Here is a 20,297-nt window from a genome sequence, read left to right on the forward strand (position 1 = left end):
CCACTCTGGCCTGCATTTTCCTGGAGAGTCCGTGAGGGGAGGGAGTGATCTTGAAGGCCTGTTTTCCTGAGGGGAGGGAGTGGTCTTGAAGGCCGGTTTTCCTAGATCCACCTCCCTTCCCCTCTACCCCCCCCCCCGCCCCCCACCACACACACTCTCTTTTTCTCTCTCTTTTCTCATCCCTCTGAGCCTGGGTTTGGGGGTGGAGAACAAGAAGAAGGAAAGGCTTGAATTCATCGTGTGTTTTTCTCCCTCCTTGGCTTACTCCTCTCTATCCCTGCCCCACTATCCTTCTCTCCACAACACCCTCCTCCTCCTGCTCCTCCTCCCTTTCACCACTTCTTTTTGCACCACACTTCTCTTGCTTTGCCCACCATCCATCTTCCTCCCATCGCTTCCGTCCCCACCCCCCGGATTGCCATCCCATCCCACTCTATTTGTCTCTTCTTCACCACGCCCCGCCCCGTCATCCTCCCTTACCCTGTCTGTCCCCTCTGCTCCCCACCGAAACCCCTTCCCCCCATTGCTTCCCGAATATTTCCCTCTCGTAATATGTTCTCCACCGGTCCCTGCATTTCCCCCTCTAACTCTTTCCTTCTCCCCCTTCCCACCATCTCCCTCCCCCTCTCCCCCAACCCCAAGAACGAAATTGATGAGTTGAGGACAGAGATGGACGAGATGAGGGACAGCTTCTTCGAGGAAGATGCCTGCCAGCTGCAGGAGATGCGGCACGAGCTGGAGCGGGCCAACAAGAACTGCCGGATCCTGCAGTACCGCCTGCGCAAGGCCGAACGCAAGAGGCTGCGCTACGCCCAGACCGGGGAGATCGACGGGGAGCTGCTGCGCAGCATGGAGCAGGACCTCAAGGTGCACCATGGGCCCCCAGGACAGAGAGGGTGGGGTGACGGAGCCAGCGGGTAGAGCCTGGCACAGTAGGAAACGGGGTTGCGAGGTGCACCGTGGCCCCTGGGTAGCCATGACCCAGGAGAGAGGGGACGGGGTGACAGAGCCAGTGGATGGAGCCTGGCACAGCAGGTAGAAGAATTTTAAGGGGCACGGTGGCCCCTGGTTAGCCAGGCTCCCAGGAGAGAGGGAATGGAGGGACAGAATCAGTGGGTGGGGCCTGGCACAGCAGGAAGCAGGACCTCAAGGCAGAGAAGACTCAGTGGAATGAACAGATGTGCTCCAGGCCGGAGACTGGGGCTATGTCAGAGTTGGATCCCTTCTCTCATTAGCTGCCATCACCTCCCTCTCCCGCAGCCACCCCGGTCGATATAACGGGTCCCTAGGGGATGGAGGTGAGGGAAGATGGAGACGCTATGATGTGATCACGTGATAGGTGAAGGCAAGGTCGGCTGTGGGGGCGAATCCATGGTTTCCGTCCTTTCAGTTGCTGGGCTCCCAGACTGGCTCATCAGCTCAGGTCACCAGCAGGATCTGAGAGCTTCTGAGGAGGGCTTCCTAGAGCTGGACTTGGGTCTTTCTGGTTTATTAGTTCTTAGAAACCAGCCTGCCCCTCCCAAGCCCCATTCTGCCCATCCCTCTGCTAAAAAATGCCCCACCCCTGACCTTGGGGGAAATGTTCCATCACCATCAGAGTTTGGATGTGTTGATGGAAAATAAAATACTCTTACCATCTCAGCCACTAATTATTTGTTGGCAAGATAGAGAGGGAGAGAGGGAGGACGGTTTAAATATTTTGGACCATTGGTGTAATGGAAAATAGAAAAAGTAGCCCTATTTCCCCCAAAGACCCCATACTCTTGTTTACAGAGATTCTGGGGAGGTTTCTTTCTAAATTCTAGCTGTCCCTCTTGCAAAGTATCGCTTCGAGTTAGGATACCTGATTTCAAAGTTAAGCGGAGACATTAAGAATGTGACGGCTTGCTCTTGCTTTGGCATAATTCACAGAATGGAGTTCATCGTTATTATTTGTCATACATTATTTGAGGAACGCCACTAGTAAGACCGCATTGCTTTTAATTTTATTTTTGCCGCAACCATCCCTCCACAGGTCGCCAAGGACGTCTCGGTGAGACTCCACCATGAACTAGAGAATGTGGAAGAGAAACGAACCACCACAGAAGATGAAAACGAGAAGCTCAGGCAACAGCTGATAGAAGTGGAAATTGCCAAGCAAGCTTTGCAGAACGAGCTGGAGAAAGTGAAAGAGGTCAGTGTCGCATCAAGATTTGGGGCTCTGTTTTGGAGTGCCTCTGATTTCAAAATACTTGCTAACAGGATGAGTCCATTTGGCTTTTACTACTTCCTGTGGTGGGCTGAGACCACCGACAGAGGTGTTTCCTGGCCTGTGGGATAAGGGAAGAGGTGGAGGCTTGGGGAGAGCCTAACCACAAAAAGGGATGTTCGAGGGAAACACCAACCCACGGATCCTCCAAGCATCTTGTTGCCACTGTTGGAAACATACTCCTGGGCTGAATGGATCATCTGTCTGACCCAGGAAGGGATTTGCTCATGGTTTTAGGAAAGGAATTCTAGGACTTGGGAAATCACTTTATTCCTCTGTGTTTTCTGTCAAATGGGTAATATAAGACCAACTCCACAGTCAAGCCAGGCACAGAGAAGCATCATGGCCTAGAAGATAGAGCATGGGCCTGGGAGTCAGAAGGACCTGGCTTCTCATCCCGCTTCCACCACGTTTCACTGTGGGACCTTGGGTTAGTCACTTAACTTCTCTATGCCTCAGTTCCCTCATCTGCAAAATGGGGGTTAGGATGGTGAGCCCCTTGTGGCACAGGGACTGTGGCCAACCCAGTTTGCTTGTATCCACCCCAGCCCTTAGAACGGTGCCTGGGACATAGTAAGTGCTTAACAAATACTACAAATATTATTATTATTATTACTATCAGAAACCAAGGGACTGGCCCACTTTGAAGGTGACATCAAAGGTGCCGGACAGTCCTATCTAGTTAGACATAGGAATAAAGACAGGCACAGATCGGGATGCAAACAGAGGAGAGAAGAGAGAGAACCTTTGAGGAACGACAGCCCTATTGTTTGTAAACTGTCCAAGAGCAGGTGGCCACCCACCACTTGTTCAGCGGGTAAGTGGAGTGCCTTTTCCTATATGCGACCACCGTGAAAACTCCCAGTGGAAAGCACTAGCCCAGTGGACAGAGCATTGGTCAGTGAGGTAGAAGTTGTAGAGCTGTCTCTGCTGTGACTTATTAATCCGCTCCTTGTAAAGGTCATGCCAGTTCTCCACTCCTCCTCGTTTGACTGGAGGCAGTAATAACATCAAGCTACTGCTCGGGAATGTTGGGAGCCTAATGAGAAGCGTTAGGGAATGGTAAGAAGAAATTCTGCACTGATGGGAATGGCGGAAGTGCTGAGATACAAAACATGGGAGGTGGCGTAGGCTTCATTTAGAACAATTCAGGACTATAAAGAGATGGGCGGGCCCAAACTCTAATCGTAGGAACCTGAAGAGATTTACCTTTGCAGGATACAGGTGGTTGAAGTTGTGGGGAAGTCAGATTTGCAGCTGGTGTTAATAGTGGCCAACTGCGAGGTTGGTTATATTATACCCATTTTACAGAAAACACAGAGATATAAGGGGGTTTTCAAATTCCCAGATTTATATATATATATACCCTTGTTACAGATATAAGTACATACATATACTTATATCTGTAAACTTATATCTGTAACAAGGGTGTATGTCATATGTGTGTGCATATGTGTATACATGCATGCACACACACACACACAAACTCAATTATAGAAAATCCACAGAGTGGAAAATCCATTCACAAAGAAGTGTGTTTACACTAAAATAAATGTGCTTCCTAGTTATCTTGTATTAATAATAATAATGATAACAATGTTGGTATTTGTAAAATGCTTATTACGTGCAGAGCACTGTTCTAAGCGCTGGGGGAGATGCAGGGTGATCAGGTTGTCCCACATGGGGCTCACAGTTTTAATCCCCATTTTACAGATGAGGGAACTGAGGCACAGAGAAGTGAAGTGATTTGCCCACAGTCACACAGCTGACAAGTGGCAGAGCAGGGATTCGAACCCATGACCTCTGACTCCAAAGCCCCTGCTCTTTCCACTGAGCCACGCTGCTTCTCTGTATTAGCTGTTTCTTGTTGTAACAGTGCAGATTTCTGGGTCTTGTTTTTTTTTAGTTTTTGTTTCATTAAAACCGAACTGTTGCATTGTGATGAAAATGCAGTTATCTTTCATCAGATCCAATCAAACTCCATGAAATCGAAGACCATTATTATAGAAGTGCAGGTTGCATGCTCCTCAAGGAGGAAAGAGATGACATATTGACTGACTGGAAAAAGGTTTAACTTTCTCTCAAGGAATTCTATTCTATAGTATTATGCATTTGCAATAAGACTAACCCCCTAGGATATCGATGACCCACTGATAAAGTTCCTAATTACTGGAAAGATCAATAGACAGATCTGTTTTGGACACTGGAAGGGATGCATCTTCCAGCTCCTCCCTTAGACTTGGAGGAGGGAATAGGGCAGGAGAGGGTAGAAGGAACTTGAAGTAAAGTGGTGATGGGAGAGATGGGATTATCCCCATCTGGGACAGGGACTCTGTCCAAGTTGATCGATTAGTATCTATCCCAATACTTAGAACAGTGCTTGGCACATAGTAAGTGTTTAACAAATACCATAAAAAAATAAATAAACCCCAGGCCTCAGTAGGAGTCTGCTCGTGGTTTCGGACCCTAATTGAGGGACGGAGGTTGCGGGGGCCTTGTGGAAGCAGAGCGGATTCTCTTCCCACTATTCTGTATTCCATGTTCTGTAGGTCATGGGTTCTAAATCCATCTCTGCCACTTGTCTTCCGTGCGACCTTGGGCGAGTCACTTCACTTTTCTTAGCCTCAGTTACCTCATCTATAAAATGGGGATTGATACTGTGAGCCCAACATGGGACAGGAACTGTGTCCAACCCGATTTGCCGGTATCCTCCCTAGCACTTAGTACAGTGCCCGGCACATAGTAAGTGCTTAACAAATACCATAATTATTATTTACAAATACCATAATTTTTATTTTCCACTCCAACTAGTTTGGTGCTATGTGGAAAGGAGAATGCCCACCCCCCCCACTGCTGACCCTTTCACTCAGTCCAAATACAGCGAATAGAGGGGAGGCTGCCCAATTTTAAATGTGCATTCTAAGGTCCCAGAAAGCTCACCAGAAACGTCCAAAAAGCCCACAGCCCAACTTTTCCCAGTCCGTGCCTCCTTTCAGACATGAGTACTAGTCATGGTGGGGGGATGCCCCGTGGGGTCTTCCCCGTGGTGGTGTGCCTCCGTTCTCGTGTACCCAAAGCACTGCGTGCCATCCATTTGGGTGGCGGCATGGGGAGGGATGCTGGTGGTGGCAATGACCCCTTTTACTAACTCTGTTGTACTCTTCCAAGCTCTTAGTACAGTGCTCTGCACTCAGGAAGTGCTTAATAAACAGCCACTGATGGACTGATTGATTAATACCGCCAGAACTCACCATCTGCCTCACGGATTTCCGTCCTGAAAGCTAGAAATAGCACTGTCCCTCAAGCAAATCCATCTGAGGGACATAGTCAAGGCAGATGGTGAAATCTTTAGCCTTATTCCCTATGAAGCAGCTCTCAGTGGCACAGTCACACGTTTTCCAGTGTCCCCGTAATCACTATAAGAGCACCTGGAGTCCAGCAGGCCTCTACGGGATCCTAAAAACTTCCACTTCTCCCATTCCTTTAACATAGGTTTGAGGACCTTTTCTGCCCAGTGTGCCCCATGTCCCTGCACCCCTATCTCTACCAACACCTTAGACTGAAGCCCAGGTGTCTTCCCGAAGGCGGAGGGCTCATCTGGGACTAGCCTACCATGCCCATCTCAGGGCTGGATGCAGGAAGCTCTCCCGCCCGCACCCACAGCTTCCCAGGTCCTCATGTCTCCCTGGCACTCTGACCTTCTCCTCCAGCCTGTAGCACAGGCAAACACCAAGATCTGACATCTCAACAACACGGTAATAGAGAAAACAATAGTGGTTCAAACTGCCATTTTCTGGATCGAATACTACCCTCCACCCCATCCCGGGAACCCTCTGTACTTCGCTGTAGGTGACTATGGGCTCACGTTCACTTGGTCTTCTGTCAGAGCTGGCTGTGTTCCAGTCTCACCCTCTCTGAACTGAACAGATGCAGGGTGTCCTTTCTTCCCTCAGGCAGGAGCCTCATTCCTTTGGAGTCTCAACTCTGGACCCCAGACTTTCTGGGTGTCTTAACCCTAATTTGAGATCCTCTCCAATCCCTCCCTTTGTCCCGTGTCCAGTCAGGATCACAGCACAAACTTTCCCTGTGTCCTGCTCTCCAAGCCACAAGACTCATTTCCTTTTGCCTCCTGATGGCCAAGGGTCTCCTTATTCCACAACCTGTCCCCATACTTCCTACCCAATCCTTTGATTGGCTCAGCTAGGCTTTCATACTTCAGCATGGCACAGCGGAGGGCTTGGAGTCAGAAGGTCATGGGTTTTAATCCTGGCTCCGTCACTTGTCTGCTGTGGGACCTTGGGCAAGTCACTTCACTTCTCTGGGCCTCAGTTACCTCATCTGTAAAATGGGGAATTGAGAATGTGAGCCCACGTGGGACAGGGACTGTGTCCAGCCCGATTTGCTTGTATTCATTCGTATTTCATTCAGTAGTGTTTACTGAGTGTTTACTGTTTGCAAAGCACGGTGCTGAGCACTTATCCACTTGTATCCACCCCAGCACTTAGTACAGTTCCTGGAACATAGTAGGTTCTTAACAAATACCACTATTACTATTATTATTATTACTTCCCTTGGGGAGGGGCACCAGGGTGTTACTCTCGTGACCTCCTCCTTCCTCTCCTAGGTGTGGGCACCGGCAGGAGGGCTGGGCGGAGGTTTTCCTTGCTTCAGGCCGAGGGGGAGAGTGCTGTTTTCCCACTCTGGGAGGAAGAGTGGACAGGAAAAGCTTGTCTATGGAGCCCTCAGGAGAGGAGTGTTTCCCCAAAGAGCTCTGCCACCCAAAATGCTCAGAATTTCTTACTTAAATCTTGCCCAAATCCCTGGTGGCTCGTGCAGAGTTCTGTCCCCTGATCCCGGGTTCTCTGGAGGACATGGGTCTCCTCTTTCCAGATGGGAGCCCCTGAGGCATCCTAATCTGGGAGGCTCCCCAACTTCCTCTCCCCAGAATAAGTCAGTCACCCCAATTGCTTGGCTAATTTCTCTTATTCATATTATTATCTGTCTCCCCCTTTAGACTGTAAGTTCATTGTGGGCAGGGAATGTGTTATATTGAACGCTCCCGAGTGCTTACTACAGTCCTCTGCACATAGTAAGTGCTCAATAAATACAACCGACTGACTCTTGTACTGTACTCCTGCAAGTGCGTAGAACTTGGAGAATTTGGCGAAGCAGCATGACTTAGTGGAAGGAGCATGGGCTTGGGAGTCAGGGGTCATGGGTTCTCATCCCGGCTCCGCCGCTTGTCAGCTGTGTGGCCTTGGGCAAGTCACTTAACTTCTCTGTGCCTCAGTTACCTTATCTGTAAAAATGGGGATGAAGCCTGTGAGCCCTACGTGGGACAACCTGATTACCTTGTATCTACCCCAGCGCTTAGAACAGTGCTTGGCACATAGTAAGCGCTTAACAAATACCAACGTTATTATTATTAGAACAGTGCTCTGCACATAGCAAGTGCCAATAAATACCACTGATTGATTGGATTGACCAATCTTACTCCCCCGTTCCGAGATTGAACCAGAGTATCTATTTGCATCACCAAATCAGCCCAGAGCAGATAGCACACCATGTTCCCTAGCAACATGACTGGGATAGGAGCTTCATTCCTAGGGTACACAGAGTTACTATGCGGGAGCTGTACTGGGATAGTGTCTGGTTGGGGAGTGTTTATGACCCCAAGAGGCAATCCTCATCTGGAAGAGAGAAAATCGCCCACTTGGACCAAAGTGATCCTTTCTTCAGTGAGGCTGTGCTTTCATGGGTCTGGAAGATGACAGGTGATACGTAGGGAATTAGTGTGGTCTAGTGGATAGGGTAAGTGTTTGGGATTCGGATGACCTGGGTCTAGTACCAGCTCTGCCCACAGAATTGTCTGCTAGGTGACTTTGGACAAGTTACTTAACCACTATGGGTTTCAGTTTCTTCATCTGAAGAATGGGGATGATGATATCCACTTTTCCTGACTTCACAAGACTATTTGGAGAACAAAATGAAAAAAATGATGTGAAAACCACTTTGAGAAAAATAAAAAGTGCTCTACAAATTCATGATGTTATTATTATAGCTACCACTGCCTGCATGCCATTTTGATGTGATTTATGAAATCCCCCTCCCGTGGTCACGATGGACACATTGAAAATATTAGCATACGATGTATCAACAGTAGCGTTGATTGGAAACTCAAGTCTAAGCATATAAAACAGCATTCCACATCTACTATATATGCTGCTCAGATGGCAGAGCCCAGCTTAGAGACATAAAATAAAGGGCCATAAGCAAATTAATAAACATCTCCCACCCACATTTTCCTGCCAAATTCCCACTGAGAGTCCATTTTAAGAAGTGTAGCCCCCTCCTTGTGGCCCAACTGATTGGAAAGCACAAGTAGGAGAAGGGAGGAGAAAAGAGGAGGAAGTTAGGGAGGAGGATTTGGTGATGGTCTCCCATTTGGAGAATAGAGGGAAGGAAAGAGGATGAGGAGACTAGACAGAGGAGTTAAGTTCTACCGGAAAGCACGCAGGTTGTGTGTTTGGATGGCACTTTTATCGAGCCTGGATGCAGGATCATGAAGGATTCAATAAACAAAGCATCCTTAGCTTGTGGGTAGAGCCATGGATGAGAGTCAAATGGTACCAGTTCATTCAGTAGTATTCATTGAGCACTTACTATGTGCAGAACACGGTACTGAGCGCTTGGAATGGACAATTCGGCAACAGATAGAGACAGTCCCTGCCCAATGACGGGCTACCAGTTCTAGCCCTAGCCTGTCTCCAGACTTGCTGGGTGACCTTGGACAAGTTGCCTAACTAAGCTCTTTGGGCCTCAGCCTCCCCATTTGTAAAATGATGAAAAGGCCTTCCCAGTCCTGCTACCCCAGACATATTAGAAGCCTTAGCTAGTCTTTGTGTTAAAAAGTGCTAAATGGAGCAGCGTGAGCACCTCCAGGTTAGTTGCTGCAGCAAAACAAATTCTATACGACTTAAAATGTGAAGTCCGACGATGCTTTGATATCTCATAATAACCTCACAAGAAAAGAATTGCAGGCAAGGCAGGTTGCTTCAGGGTATATGACACAATTTCTCAGTCACCAAGGAATGCTTATTATTTTTGACACAGATGTAGATAATTAAAACACATTGTGACCTCTTTCATTTTACCGTTTTCCCTTAAACTGGTGTTGCTATTGGTGTTTGATATTTTGGGGATTCTTTTTGACTGCCTTGATGGCCATAGTTTTCCATTTCAGTTTAATCAGTCAACAGGCTGATGGTATTTATTGCTTACTTTATGCAGAGCACTGTACCAAACCCTGTCTACCAAACACCTGTCTACTTTGTCGGCTCTGTCTTGAGCAAGTCACTCAACTTCTCTGGGCCTCATTTCCTTCATCTGTAAAATGGGGATTAAAACTGTGAGCCCTATGTGGGATGGGGACTATGCCTGATCTGATTAGCTTGATGGATACCACAGTTATTGTTATTACCCACTCAGGCTCAAGTGGAAATAGATTACTGCCTAGAGAAGGATGTTCCTGGAGGATTTTAGGAACAGGACCCAGAGTGGAACAGAAACTTTGCCTGGAAATATAGAGCCAATTTTCCCATAAAATGAGGTTGTCTTGATGGACCCTACTTTAAGAAAAGCTCAAGCTATAGTATGTGCTCTTTGGTGGACCCTGTCTGCAAGTACTCAACTTTTCCTTCCAATAGCATGGCCTAGTGGATAGAGCACGGGCCTGGGAATAAAAGGACCAGGGTTCTCATCACAGCTCTGCCATTGGCCCATTGTGTGACATTGGACAAGTCAATTCCCTGTGTCTCAGTTACCTCATCTGACAAATAGGGATTAAGACTGTGAATCCCATGTGGAACAGTGACTTTGTCCAGCCTGATCAGCTTGTGTCTATCCCAGCGCCTAATACAGTGCCTGGCACATAGTAAGCTCTTAAGAAATACCACAAAAAATAATTCTGCCCAATATGAACAGTGAAAATACTTGTTGTGGAAGAACTGAGTGCCTAGTGATTGTCGCTTTCAAGTGGTTGGTAATTTCGTTGAGATTGGGATTAGGAACAGAGAGAAAATTGAAATGCATGGTGAAATCAGCCTTTGTTTCATGAAAATCTAATTTATGCACCATCGTTGGTGTGATATATCAGCCTGACAAGAGAAAACATTTTTATAAATTGAGTTTCTCTGAGCTGGAACCCTATGGAGCTGATATAGGCTAGTGAGGTGAGAAGGAGGAGTTCTGATCCAGTACATGGGCCTTGCTACTTTTCCAGATTCTCACTAGTAAAATGAAGATTCCCTCACATCAGGAGGCCCATCAAAGCCCGAGGGAATGCGGGGTCATTTTATCTGCATCACCCCCACTCAAGCCAATCAGTCCGCCAGATGACTGTCATCTCTTTTTATGATATTTTTCAAGCCCTTTCTATGTGCCAGACAATGTATTAAATGCTGGGATAGATATACGCTAATTGTGTTGGACACAGTCCCTGTCCTACAGAGGGCTCACAGTCTTAATCCCCATTTTACAGATGAGGTAACTGAGGCACAGAGAAGTTAAATGACTTGGCCAAGGTCACATAGCAGACAAGGGACAGAATTAGAGCCTAGGTTCTTCTGATTCCCAGGTCCATACTCCATCCACTAGGCAATGCTGCTTCTCTTGTCTATTCTGGGGGATAGGAAGGCTCAGGAAATGTGGCCAATTTCACTGTGGCCCAAGAAGACACTCTTGGTTATTAATTTATTTTTTTCTAATGGTATCTGTTAAGCACTTACTGTCTGCCAAGCACTGTTCTAAGTGCTGGAGTAAATACAAGTTTATCAGGTTGAACACAGTCTCTGTCCCACATGGACCTCACAGTCTAACAATCAATCAATCAAAAAATCAATTTTATTTATTGAGTGCTTACTATGTTCAGGACACTATACTAAGCACTTGGGAGAGCACAGTAACAGAACTGGTAGACATGTTTCCTGCCCACAGTGAGCTTACAGTCTAAATACTCACTGTAATATTCAGGGGATAAAGACATACATATAAATAGATTACAGTTATTTCTTTGATGGTATTTGTTCAGTGCTTACTATTCATTCATTCATTCAACTGGGGGTGAATAAAGGATGCAAACCCAAATTCAAGAGTATTTATTCATTCAGTCATATTTATTGAATGTTTACTTTGTGCAGAGAAGTATATTTCAGCAACAAATAGGGACAGTCCCTGCCCATAACTGGCTCACAGTCTGGAAGGGGGGAGACAAATATTAAAACAAGTAAACAGGCATCAGTAGCATCATTATAAATAAATAGAATATCTATAGATATATACACATTAATATTAATAAATAGAATGATAATTATAAATATGTACATATATATATATACACAAGTGCTGTGTGGCAGGGAGAGGGGCAGAGCAAAGGGAACGAGTCAGGGAGAATGGGAGGGGAGGGGGAGCAGAGGGAAAGGGGGGGCTTAGTCTGGGAAGGTCTCCTGGAGGATGTGAGTTTTCAGTAGGGCTTTGAAGGGGGGAAGTATGCTAGTTTGGCAGATTTGAGGAGGGAGGGCATTCCAGGCCAGAGGTAGGACGGGGCCAGGAGTCATCAGTGGGACAGCTGAGAACGAGGCCCAGTGAGAAGGTTGGCACCAGAGGAATGGAGTGTGTGGGCTGGGATGGAGAAGGAGAGAAGGGAGGTGAGGTAAGAAAGGCAAGGTGTTGGAGAGCTTTGAAGCCAATAGTGCTTCGAAGTTCAAGCGTGACCCAGAAGGGAGTAGGAGAAGAGGAAATGAGGGGTTAATCAGGGAAGACCTCTCGGCAAAGATGTGCTTTTAATACAGATTTGAACTCTTTGCATACAAAGAGGAAGGGTGTTCCAAGTCAGAGGCGCGATGTGGGTGAGTGGTGGCTGGCGAGACAAATAAAGTCGAAGTACAGTGAGTCCAAGTTGGAGAGAAGAGGAGTTAATCCCCTTTTTCTGGCGGAGGTAGCTGAGGCATGAAGAAACTAAATGACTTGCCCAAGGTCACACAGCAAGCAACTTGATTTAGAACCCAGGGCCTCTAAGTCCCAGGCCCGTGCTCTTTCCAGTAGGCCCTGCTGCTTCTTGATGTCAGATGGTTCGATGACAGATGCCACCACTGGACCGTCAGCAGGGCATTACCTGATTCTCAGAACGGACCACTGCTGGGACTGGTGGAAAAGACACCACCTCTCCAGGAGCTCCAAGACCTACCCCTTCTCTCCCTGGGGTTTGAACTCTTGAAAAGTTTGGGGGTAGCCAGGAGTGGGCTGTGGGGAGTTAGAAGGGATGAGGGGAGGTTTGGGGGTGGACGCCAGGCAGCTGCTGACCCCACAGATAACTGTCTGTTCCATTGCAAGCACTTATCCAATAATAATAATAATAATGTTGGTATTTGTTAAGCGCTTACTATGTGCCGAGCACTGTTCTAAGCGCTGGGGTAGACATAGGGGAATCAGGTTGTCCCACGTGGGGCTCACAGTCTTAATCCCCATTTTACAGATGAGGGAACTGAGGCACAGAGAAGTTAAGTCCAAAGCAGATGTTCTGTAGACAGCAAACAACTGGTTTTGATTTTGGTTCTTCCATCTGAGACCTACATCTGCACCATCTTCCAGTTTCAGGAACGTCTTCCTTAACACTTATGCTAAACACTGATGGAGTAGGAGCTGGGCCTAGTGGAACCAGCACAGGGCCTCAGAGTCAGAGGACTTGGGTTCTAATTTTCCTGCTGTGTGACCTTGGGAAAGTCATTTCACTTCTCTGTGCCTCATGTAAGCCCGGTGTGGACAGAGATTGTCTCTCTTTATCACTGAGTTGTACTTTCCAAGCGCTTAGTACAGTGCTCTGCGTAAAGTAAGCACTCAATAAATGCAACTGAATGAATGAATGAATTAATTACTTAATTTTAAAATGGGGATTCAATACCTGTTCTCCCTCTTACTTAGATTGTGAGCTCCTTATGAGACAGGGATTGTGTCTGACCTGATTAGCTTCTATCTACTTTAGTACTTAGAACAGTGCTTGACACACGCTAAGCGTTAACAAATGCTACAATCATCAATCAAAGAAAAAATTATTCAGCATCAGTGAGAGAACTCAGAACTAGAGAAGAAAGACTGTCAATATGATATCCATATTGTACAACATCAATATCCACCGTGGTCACTGATTAACACGTAGGCGTGCTTGGAGAACACAGAAAAGAAGGCTAAAATGTGATCCCTTCCTTCGAGGCACCGGTAGTCTAATGGAAACAAAACAGATCTAAATTGACAAATAGACCATAGTTATGAGTAAGAGACAAGATGTCAGTACTAGACATGAATGAAAAAATGAAAACCACATGAGTAATGAGATGAGTGATGGAGTTGCTTGACTTGTGAGGTGGATGGATTAATCAAGGAAGGCTTCTTGGAGGCAGGGACATTTTAGAAGTTATTTCATGGAGTCAGGGGTAGGGGGAGAGGGTGTGGGTTGGTTTGATGATGCTAAGGTAGGGAACGTATTCAGTAATGGCCCTTATTCCCCAGACTAAATACCAGACATATCAGTAAAAGGATAATAGCAGCCTACTCACTGAAGGTAAAGAGAAGATATGTATGCATTGCCTTCCTTTCCTTCCTGGAAACAGGCTAATGTAATTAGGAGATTTTAAATTTCATTTCTTTCTTTCTGTTCCAGGGTTGCCTCAGACATCCATGCTGGATTTTTTCAAAAGTAGATTACTCATCTGGTCCATCTGTTTCCTCCAGAGTAGTTTCCCTTGAGAAGAGCTTGAAAACCACTCTTCAGTCCTGGTTTAGGACACTTTCTTTCGCCCATTTTGATTCAGCTTGAGGGTAGAGTTAATATTCAGAAAGCCTGTGCTTAACTGGTAATTAAGGATCAACCAACTGCATGGAGATGGTGTTGAAAATGTACTGAGTGGGTTGGAACTCAATCAGTCAGTCAGTGGTATTTATTGAGTAGTTTTTGCATGCTAAGCACTTGGGAGAATATAATACCACAGAGTTGGTAGACACATCCCCTACCTACAAGCAACTCCAGTAAAAGAAAAAGTCAGCATGGCCTAGAGCACAGGCCTGGGAGTCAGAAGAACCTGGGTTCTAATCCCGCTTCCAACAGTGACTAGCACATAGTTACGCTTAACAAATACCATTAAAAAATGTACTGGAATGACCAATCTGATCTGAAAACTCTTTGGCCGCAGGGAGAATGATGGGCCTTTTGGGTGGTCCTTTGGTGGGGTTCAGTACCCGCCCTTGCCTATGCGACCTCAGGTTTGGGAGGAGCGACTGCTCCTCTACCCCTATAATAATAAGAATAATGTTGGTATTTGTTAAGAGCTTACTATATGCAAAGCACTGTTCTAAGCGCTGGGGTAGATACAGGGTAATCAGGTTATCCCACATGAGTCTCACAGTTAATCCCCATCTTCAGATGAGGTAACTGAGGCACAGAGAAGTTCAGTGACTTGCCCACAGTCACACAGGAGACACTGAGCCTCGCCGCTTCCCACCTCCACCTTCCCTATCCCAACTCCATCCCTGTCCATGGCCCCACCCCAGCCCTAGCTCTCTCTTGATTGCCTGAAGCCGCAGCCCTTCCCTCATTCATTTTACTTCTGGGGATCCTGGGCTGTGATCCCAGGCTGCCTCCGCCATCATCTCCCCATCTCTCACCTGCCACCCCTGTTGTCATCTGCAGCAGCAGCAGCGGCGACGTTTCTGAAGCAGCATGGCCTAGGGACAAGAGCACGGGCTTGAGAGTCGGAGGTTGTGGGTTCTAATTCCGGCTAGCCACTTGTCTCCTGGGTGACCTTGGGCAAGTCAGTTAACCTCTCTGTGCCTCAATTACCTCATCTATAAAATGAGGATGGAGACTGTAAACCTCATGTGGGACAGGGACTGTGTCCAACCTGATTACCTTGTATCTGTCTCAGGGCATGGAACAGTGCTTGGCACATAGTACTTAAGTACCATAATAGTAATAATTATTATTACTGGACATTTTTCCTACTTTCGCCTCTGATGGAAGACTCCTGGAAAGTGTGATTCATGTGACAGCCCCAAGAAACCTTTAAGAGTTTGATCTTTGTATTTTAGTGGGAAATAAGGTGAATGTACAGTGTCATTACTTACAACTCAGCTGATTTTTAGATAGCTACTGTACACGTCCATCTTCAGCTAGATGGTAGATATTATTCTGAGATGACCATACCTATTCATTTCACTTTTGGCCTTGTATACCTGCCCAATTCACTCTACCTATCTATCGCTAATTGATTTTCAGTCTAATACTACCTGGGAAGTCCTTGCAATTAAAAAGTCAAGTTCTGCCATATTAATCTTTTTATTAAGTCAATTATTCATGTCATTCTTCTTCATTATCATAGCCAATTGAACACAGAGGCAAATGTTTTAATGAAATTAACTGCAGCTCATTTTACTGCTCTCCACAAAGTAAGATTTCAGGAAACTCCTCTGATGGTTGTATTCGGGCACATAATGAACAGTCACATCTTGGAGGTTATGTAGCTGTGCCTTCTCCTTGACCCACTGAGGTTTATTTTTCACTGGTTTCTTTTCAGCAGCCTACTAGTGTGCTTTGAGTTTGTGGAGATGTCTTCTGTTTTCTAGAAGCTTCCCCTTGTATTTCCGGTGTCCCTGCCTTCTGTTTCTGGAGGCACTGCCTTTTGTTTCAGGAAGCAATGCCTTGTGTTTCTGGAGACGTTAGCGAGTGCTTCTGGAGATGCCTTTTACAGCAGAGTCTAACATGGCTCTTTTCAGTTGGTAGTTTCCAGATGTAACAACAGCTCCTACACGGGCTGGGGAGTGTGGGGCTCTGTGGCCAATTCTCAATTAGCCTAATTATATTAATGAGGAAAATTCTCATTTTATTCAAAGGGTAGGAATCTGGCCCAGTTTATCTTCCTACACTTTTCTCAGCTTCAGGAGGATTGCGATATTCTCTTCCTGTCACATTTATTATATAATAATGGCCTCTGTTTTAGCAGAGCTCTTGGGTCCTAAAATAGATTCCTGAAAGTAGATTTTTTTTTTCAAAATATTTTAGCCAGTGCCTTCACGGTATAAACAATGTGAATAATAAGTGCACAATTACTGTTTGAATTCTATCTGAGACCTCTGGCAGATTATGGGATTGTTGACATGTGCTCTCCTCATCTGTAATTATAGAGCCCCTTCTGTGACTAGAGCACCGTTCAGTGCATTTGGGATCATGACGTAAAAGTAGGAGATTCTATCTCTAATCTCAAGGAGTTTATAATCTATCCTTAATTGTTTTTCAGACAGAAGACTAAATTAGGGTCCTTTTCTCTACCTCAGCTTCCAGGGCTGGGAGATGGAGGGAATGTTTCTGAACTTAGAGGAGAGTTCTATATTCATTCAGTCTTCAATCTACATGGGATGGAATCAGTCAAATAGTTCAAATTCTTTGGAGAAAGTTTTTCCTAGACCCTCAGCTCATACTCTGTTCGCTGAATCTATCTTCATTCGATCAGTGGCATTTAGGAAATGCTTACTGTGTGCAGAGCACTCTATTTAAGAGCTTTCTTCTTACAGCATCGTCGTCGAATGAGAAGCAGCATGGTATGAATGGCTAGAGTACGGGCCTGGGAGTCAGAAGGTCATGGGTTCGAATGCTGGCTCCGCCACTGTCTGCTCAGTGACTTCGGGCAAGTCACTTCACTTCTCTGTGCCTCGGTTATCTCGTCTGTAAATTGGGGTTGAGAGTGTGAGTCCCATGTGGAACAGAGACTGTGTTCTACTTGATTTGCTTGTATCCACCACAGGGCTTAGTACAGTGTCTGGGATGTAGTAAGGATTTAACAAATGTCATCGTCATTATTCTTATTTTTATTATTATCATCTTGAGGGGAGTCAAACTTTAACTGGGTAGTAAGTTTAAACAGTAAACAATGGCCATCCCTCTGGCTCTACTCCGCTTCCATGATGGGTAACTGCTGTCACTGCCCAAACAACATTTCCCCAGGTCAGTTTCAGTTGGTGAAGGAAAGGTGGTGCTTAGAAGCCAATGGGTTAATGTGAAGAAATGAAAAAGAGATTGGGCATAGAGGCTTTTTTTTTTTTCCTGGGTGTTAATGGCTTGGGCGATAGCATTCAATCTCATTGTGGTCAGGGAATTTGTCAGTTTATTGTTGTATTGTACTCTGCCAAGTGCTTAGTACAGTGACTGTGGGCAAGTCACTTCACTTCTCTTGGCCTCAGTTACCTCATCTTTAAAATGGGGATTAAGACTGTGAGCCTCACGTGGGACAACTCGATTACCTTGTATCTACCCCAGTGCTTAGAACAGTGCTCTGCACATAGTAAGCGCTTAACAGATGCCAACATTATTATTATTATTACAGTGCTCTGCACACAGTAAGCACTCAGTAAATGCAATTAAATGAATGAATGAATGAATCCATCCCACTTAAATGTGAATCTTTGTGTGGCAGGAGGTCTTAGATTGCAGCTTAATATCTCCATCTAACTCTCTAGTGAATGAGTTGCAAATTTGTTGGTTTTTTTTTTTTGGTTGCAAAAGATATCTGCAAGTCAGGGTCAACTTCAGGAGAAGTGAGAGAGAAGGCCAAATCAGAGAGGGCACGGCTGCAATGTCCAGCCTCCCCCCTGCCCGAGTCAGAAGCAGCGTCTCTGTGACAAGGGATCCGGTAGGTGAGCGAACTGGTTCTAGAGCAAGAAGATGGGAGACCAGAAGTCCCCTGGGGGAAACCATCTAATTTCTAATGCCCAGCCTCCCCCTGTCCAAGTTAAAAGTAACACCTGGGTGACTAGGGACCTCTTAGGTCAGTCAGCCAATCATATTTATTGAGGACTTACTGTGTGCAGAGCACTGTATCCGTTGCCGAATTGTACATTCCAAGTGCTTAGTACAGTGCTCTTCCCGTAGTAAGCGCTCAATAAATACTGTTGAATGAATGAATGAACTTTACTAAGCACCTGGGAGAGTGCAGTAGAACAGACACATTCCCTGCCCTCAACGAATTTCCAGTCTAGAGGGGGAGCTAGACACTGATATAAATAAATGGTTACTGGTGTTTTATAGGTTCTGACCACACTGGTTCTGGAGCAAGAAGATGGGAGTTCAGAAGTTTCCTTGGGGAAACGATCTCAGTTCAGGGGTTTGGGCAGATTCGGGTTGACTTCTGTAAAACGGTCATTGCAATTATCTGTATACCTGGCATAATCAATCATTTTATTGCATGCTTGCTGTGTGCACAGTGCTGTAATAAGCTCTTGAGAGAATACAATATAACAGAGTTGATAGACGTGTTCCTGGCCCATAAAGAGCTTACAACCTACGGGGGGAGATAGACAAAATAAATTATGGATATGTACAAAACTGCTATGAAGCTGAAGGAGGGGTGAATAAAGGGTACAAATCCTAGTGCAAGGGGCTGCAGAAAGGAAGAGGGAGTAAGGAAATGAGGGCTTAGTTGGGGAAGACCTCTTGGAGGAGATATGATTTTAATAGGCTCTGAAGGTAGGGAGAGTAAACATCTGTGTGCTCTGGGTGCTCTGCACGCAGTAAGCGCTCAATAAATACGATTGAATGAATCCGTCGACTACGGAGGGGGAGGGAGGTTCCAGGCCAGAGGCAGGACAAGGACAAGGGCTCGGCATGGTTCTGACATGGTTTCCCTAAGGAAAGGAAGCCATTTGTATTTGCTGCCTCTGAAGCCAACCCTCCTGGAAACACTTTAGGGAATCGATGCTATTCTTTGTGACTGGGATTTGTAAGGGCATAATTAGGACTGGAAGTCAGAAGATGTGGGTTCTAATCCTGACTCTGCCACTTGCTGCTGTGTGAATTTGGAAAAGTCACTTCACCCCTATGGGCCTCAGTTTCCTCATCTGTAAAACAGGGATAAAATAGTTGTTCTCCCTACCCTTTAGACTGTTAACACCTTGCGAGAGGAACCATCCAATCGGATTATTTTATCTTGTGCTTAGCACAGTGCTTGGTACATAATGAGGGCCTAGGGAACACTACATGTTCACATGTGGTATATCTGTCCCTATAATAATGATATTAATGATGGTATTTGTTAAGCATTTACTATGCGTCAGACACTGTACTAAGCACTGGGGTGGATACAAGCAAATCAAGTTGGACACAGTCCCTGTCCCATTTGGGGTTCACACTCTCAATCCCCATTTTACAAATGAGTTAACTGAGGCACAGAGAAGTGAAGTGACTTACCCAAGATCACACAAAAGATCGCCACTCTCCTCACCTTCAAAGCCCCACTAAAGTGACATCTCCAATGCACGTGGATCTTTACCGTTTAAGCACTTGATATTCAACCCACCTCCAGCCCTATAGCACTTTCTTGCCTATCCTTATTCTCTGAAATTCCCCTATGTGTAATTACCATTAACGTCGATCTCCCCCCTCTATACTGTAAGCTCAGGTTGAGCTGGAATCATGTATTTTAACACTACTGTGTCTTCCAAATGCTTAGTTCATAACAGCATTCAGGCCACAGTGCATCCTGTGTGTGGATAAATACCATTCATTGATTGAGAGGAAAGTTAAGATGTTAATTGGTGCACCTTTGGCCTTCGACAAATGTTCTGGGTCTACCGTTACAGACTCAGTACTGAACTGGGTGGGCCACTGGTTTAGACTGTGGCCTAATTAGAGTGATGCATGCCTGGGCTGTGTTTGAAAATGTGGTGTACGTTTGACTGGTGGTGTGTATATCTGGATTTGTGGTGTGTTTGTGAGTGTCTGGGGTTTTAGTGTGTAGGTGGGAGTATAAATTAAGCATATAGGAAATCCAACTAATAGGGGGAGAGTGATAGACTCTTTGTATGTCCTTTAGCCTGGAAGCTCATTGAGGGCAGGGAATGTGTCTACCAACTCTATTGTATTGTCATCGTCCAAATGCTTAGTACAGTGCTCTGCAGCCAGTGCTCAAAAAAATACCATTGATGATGATGATGTATGGAAGGGATTTTTTTT

General features: G+C 45.8%; 1 protein-coding gene across 2 annotated transcripts in view; it reads left to right on the forward strand.

The window, feature by feature from the left end:
• SOGA3 (SOGA family member 3) overlaps positions 1-20,297 on the forward strand; it is a 67,964-nt gene that overhangs the window by 1,957 nt on the left and 45,710 nt on the right. For both annotated transcript variants that reach the window (XM_029057977.2, XM_029057978.2), the window contains exons 2-3: positions 643-867; positions 2,015-2,173. In XM_029057977.2, the coding sequence (XP_028913810.1) occupies positions 643-867; positions 2,015-2,173 (384 nt within the window). The remainder of the gene's footprint in view (positions 1-642; positions 868-2,014; positions 2,174-20,297) is intronic.

Source organism: Ornithorhynchus anatinus, chromosome 2, assembly GCF_004115215.2.
Source record: "Ornithorhynchus anatinus isolate Pmale09 chromosome 2, mOrnAna1.pri.v4, whole genome shotgun sequence".
Lineage (NCBI taxonomy): Eukaryota > Metazoa > Chordata > Mammalia > Monotremata > Ornithorhynchidae > Ornithorhynchus > Ornithorhynchus anatinus.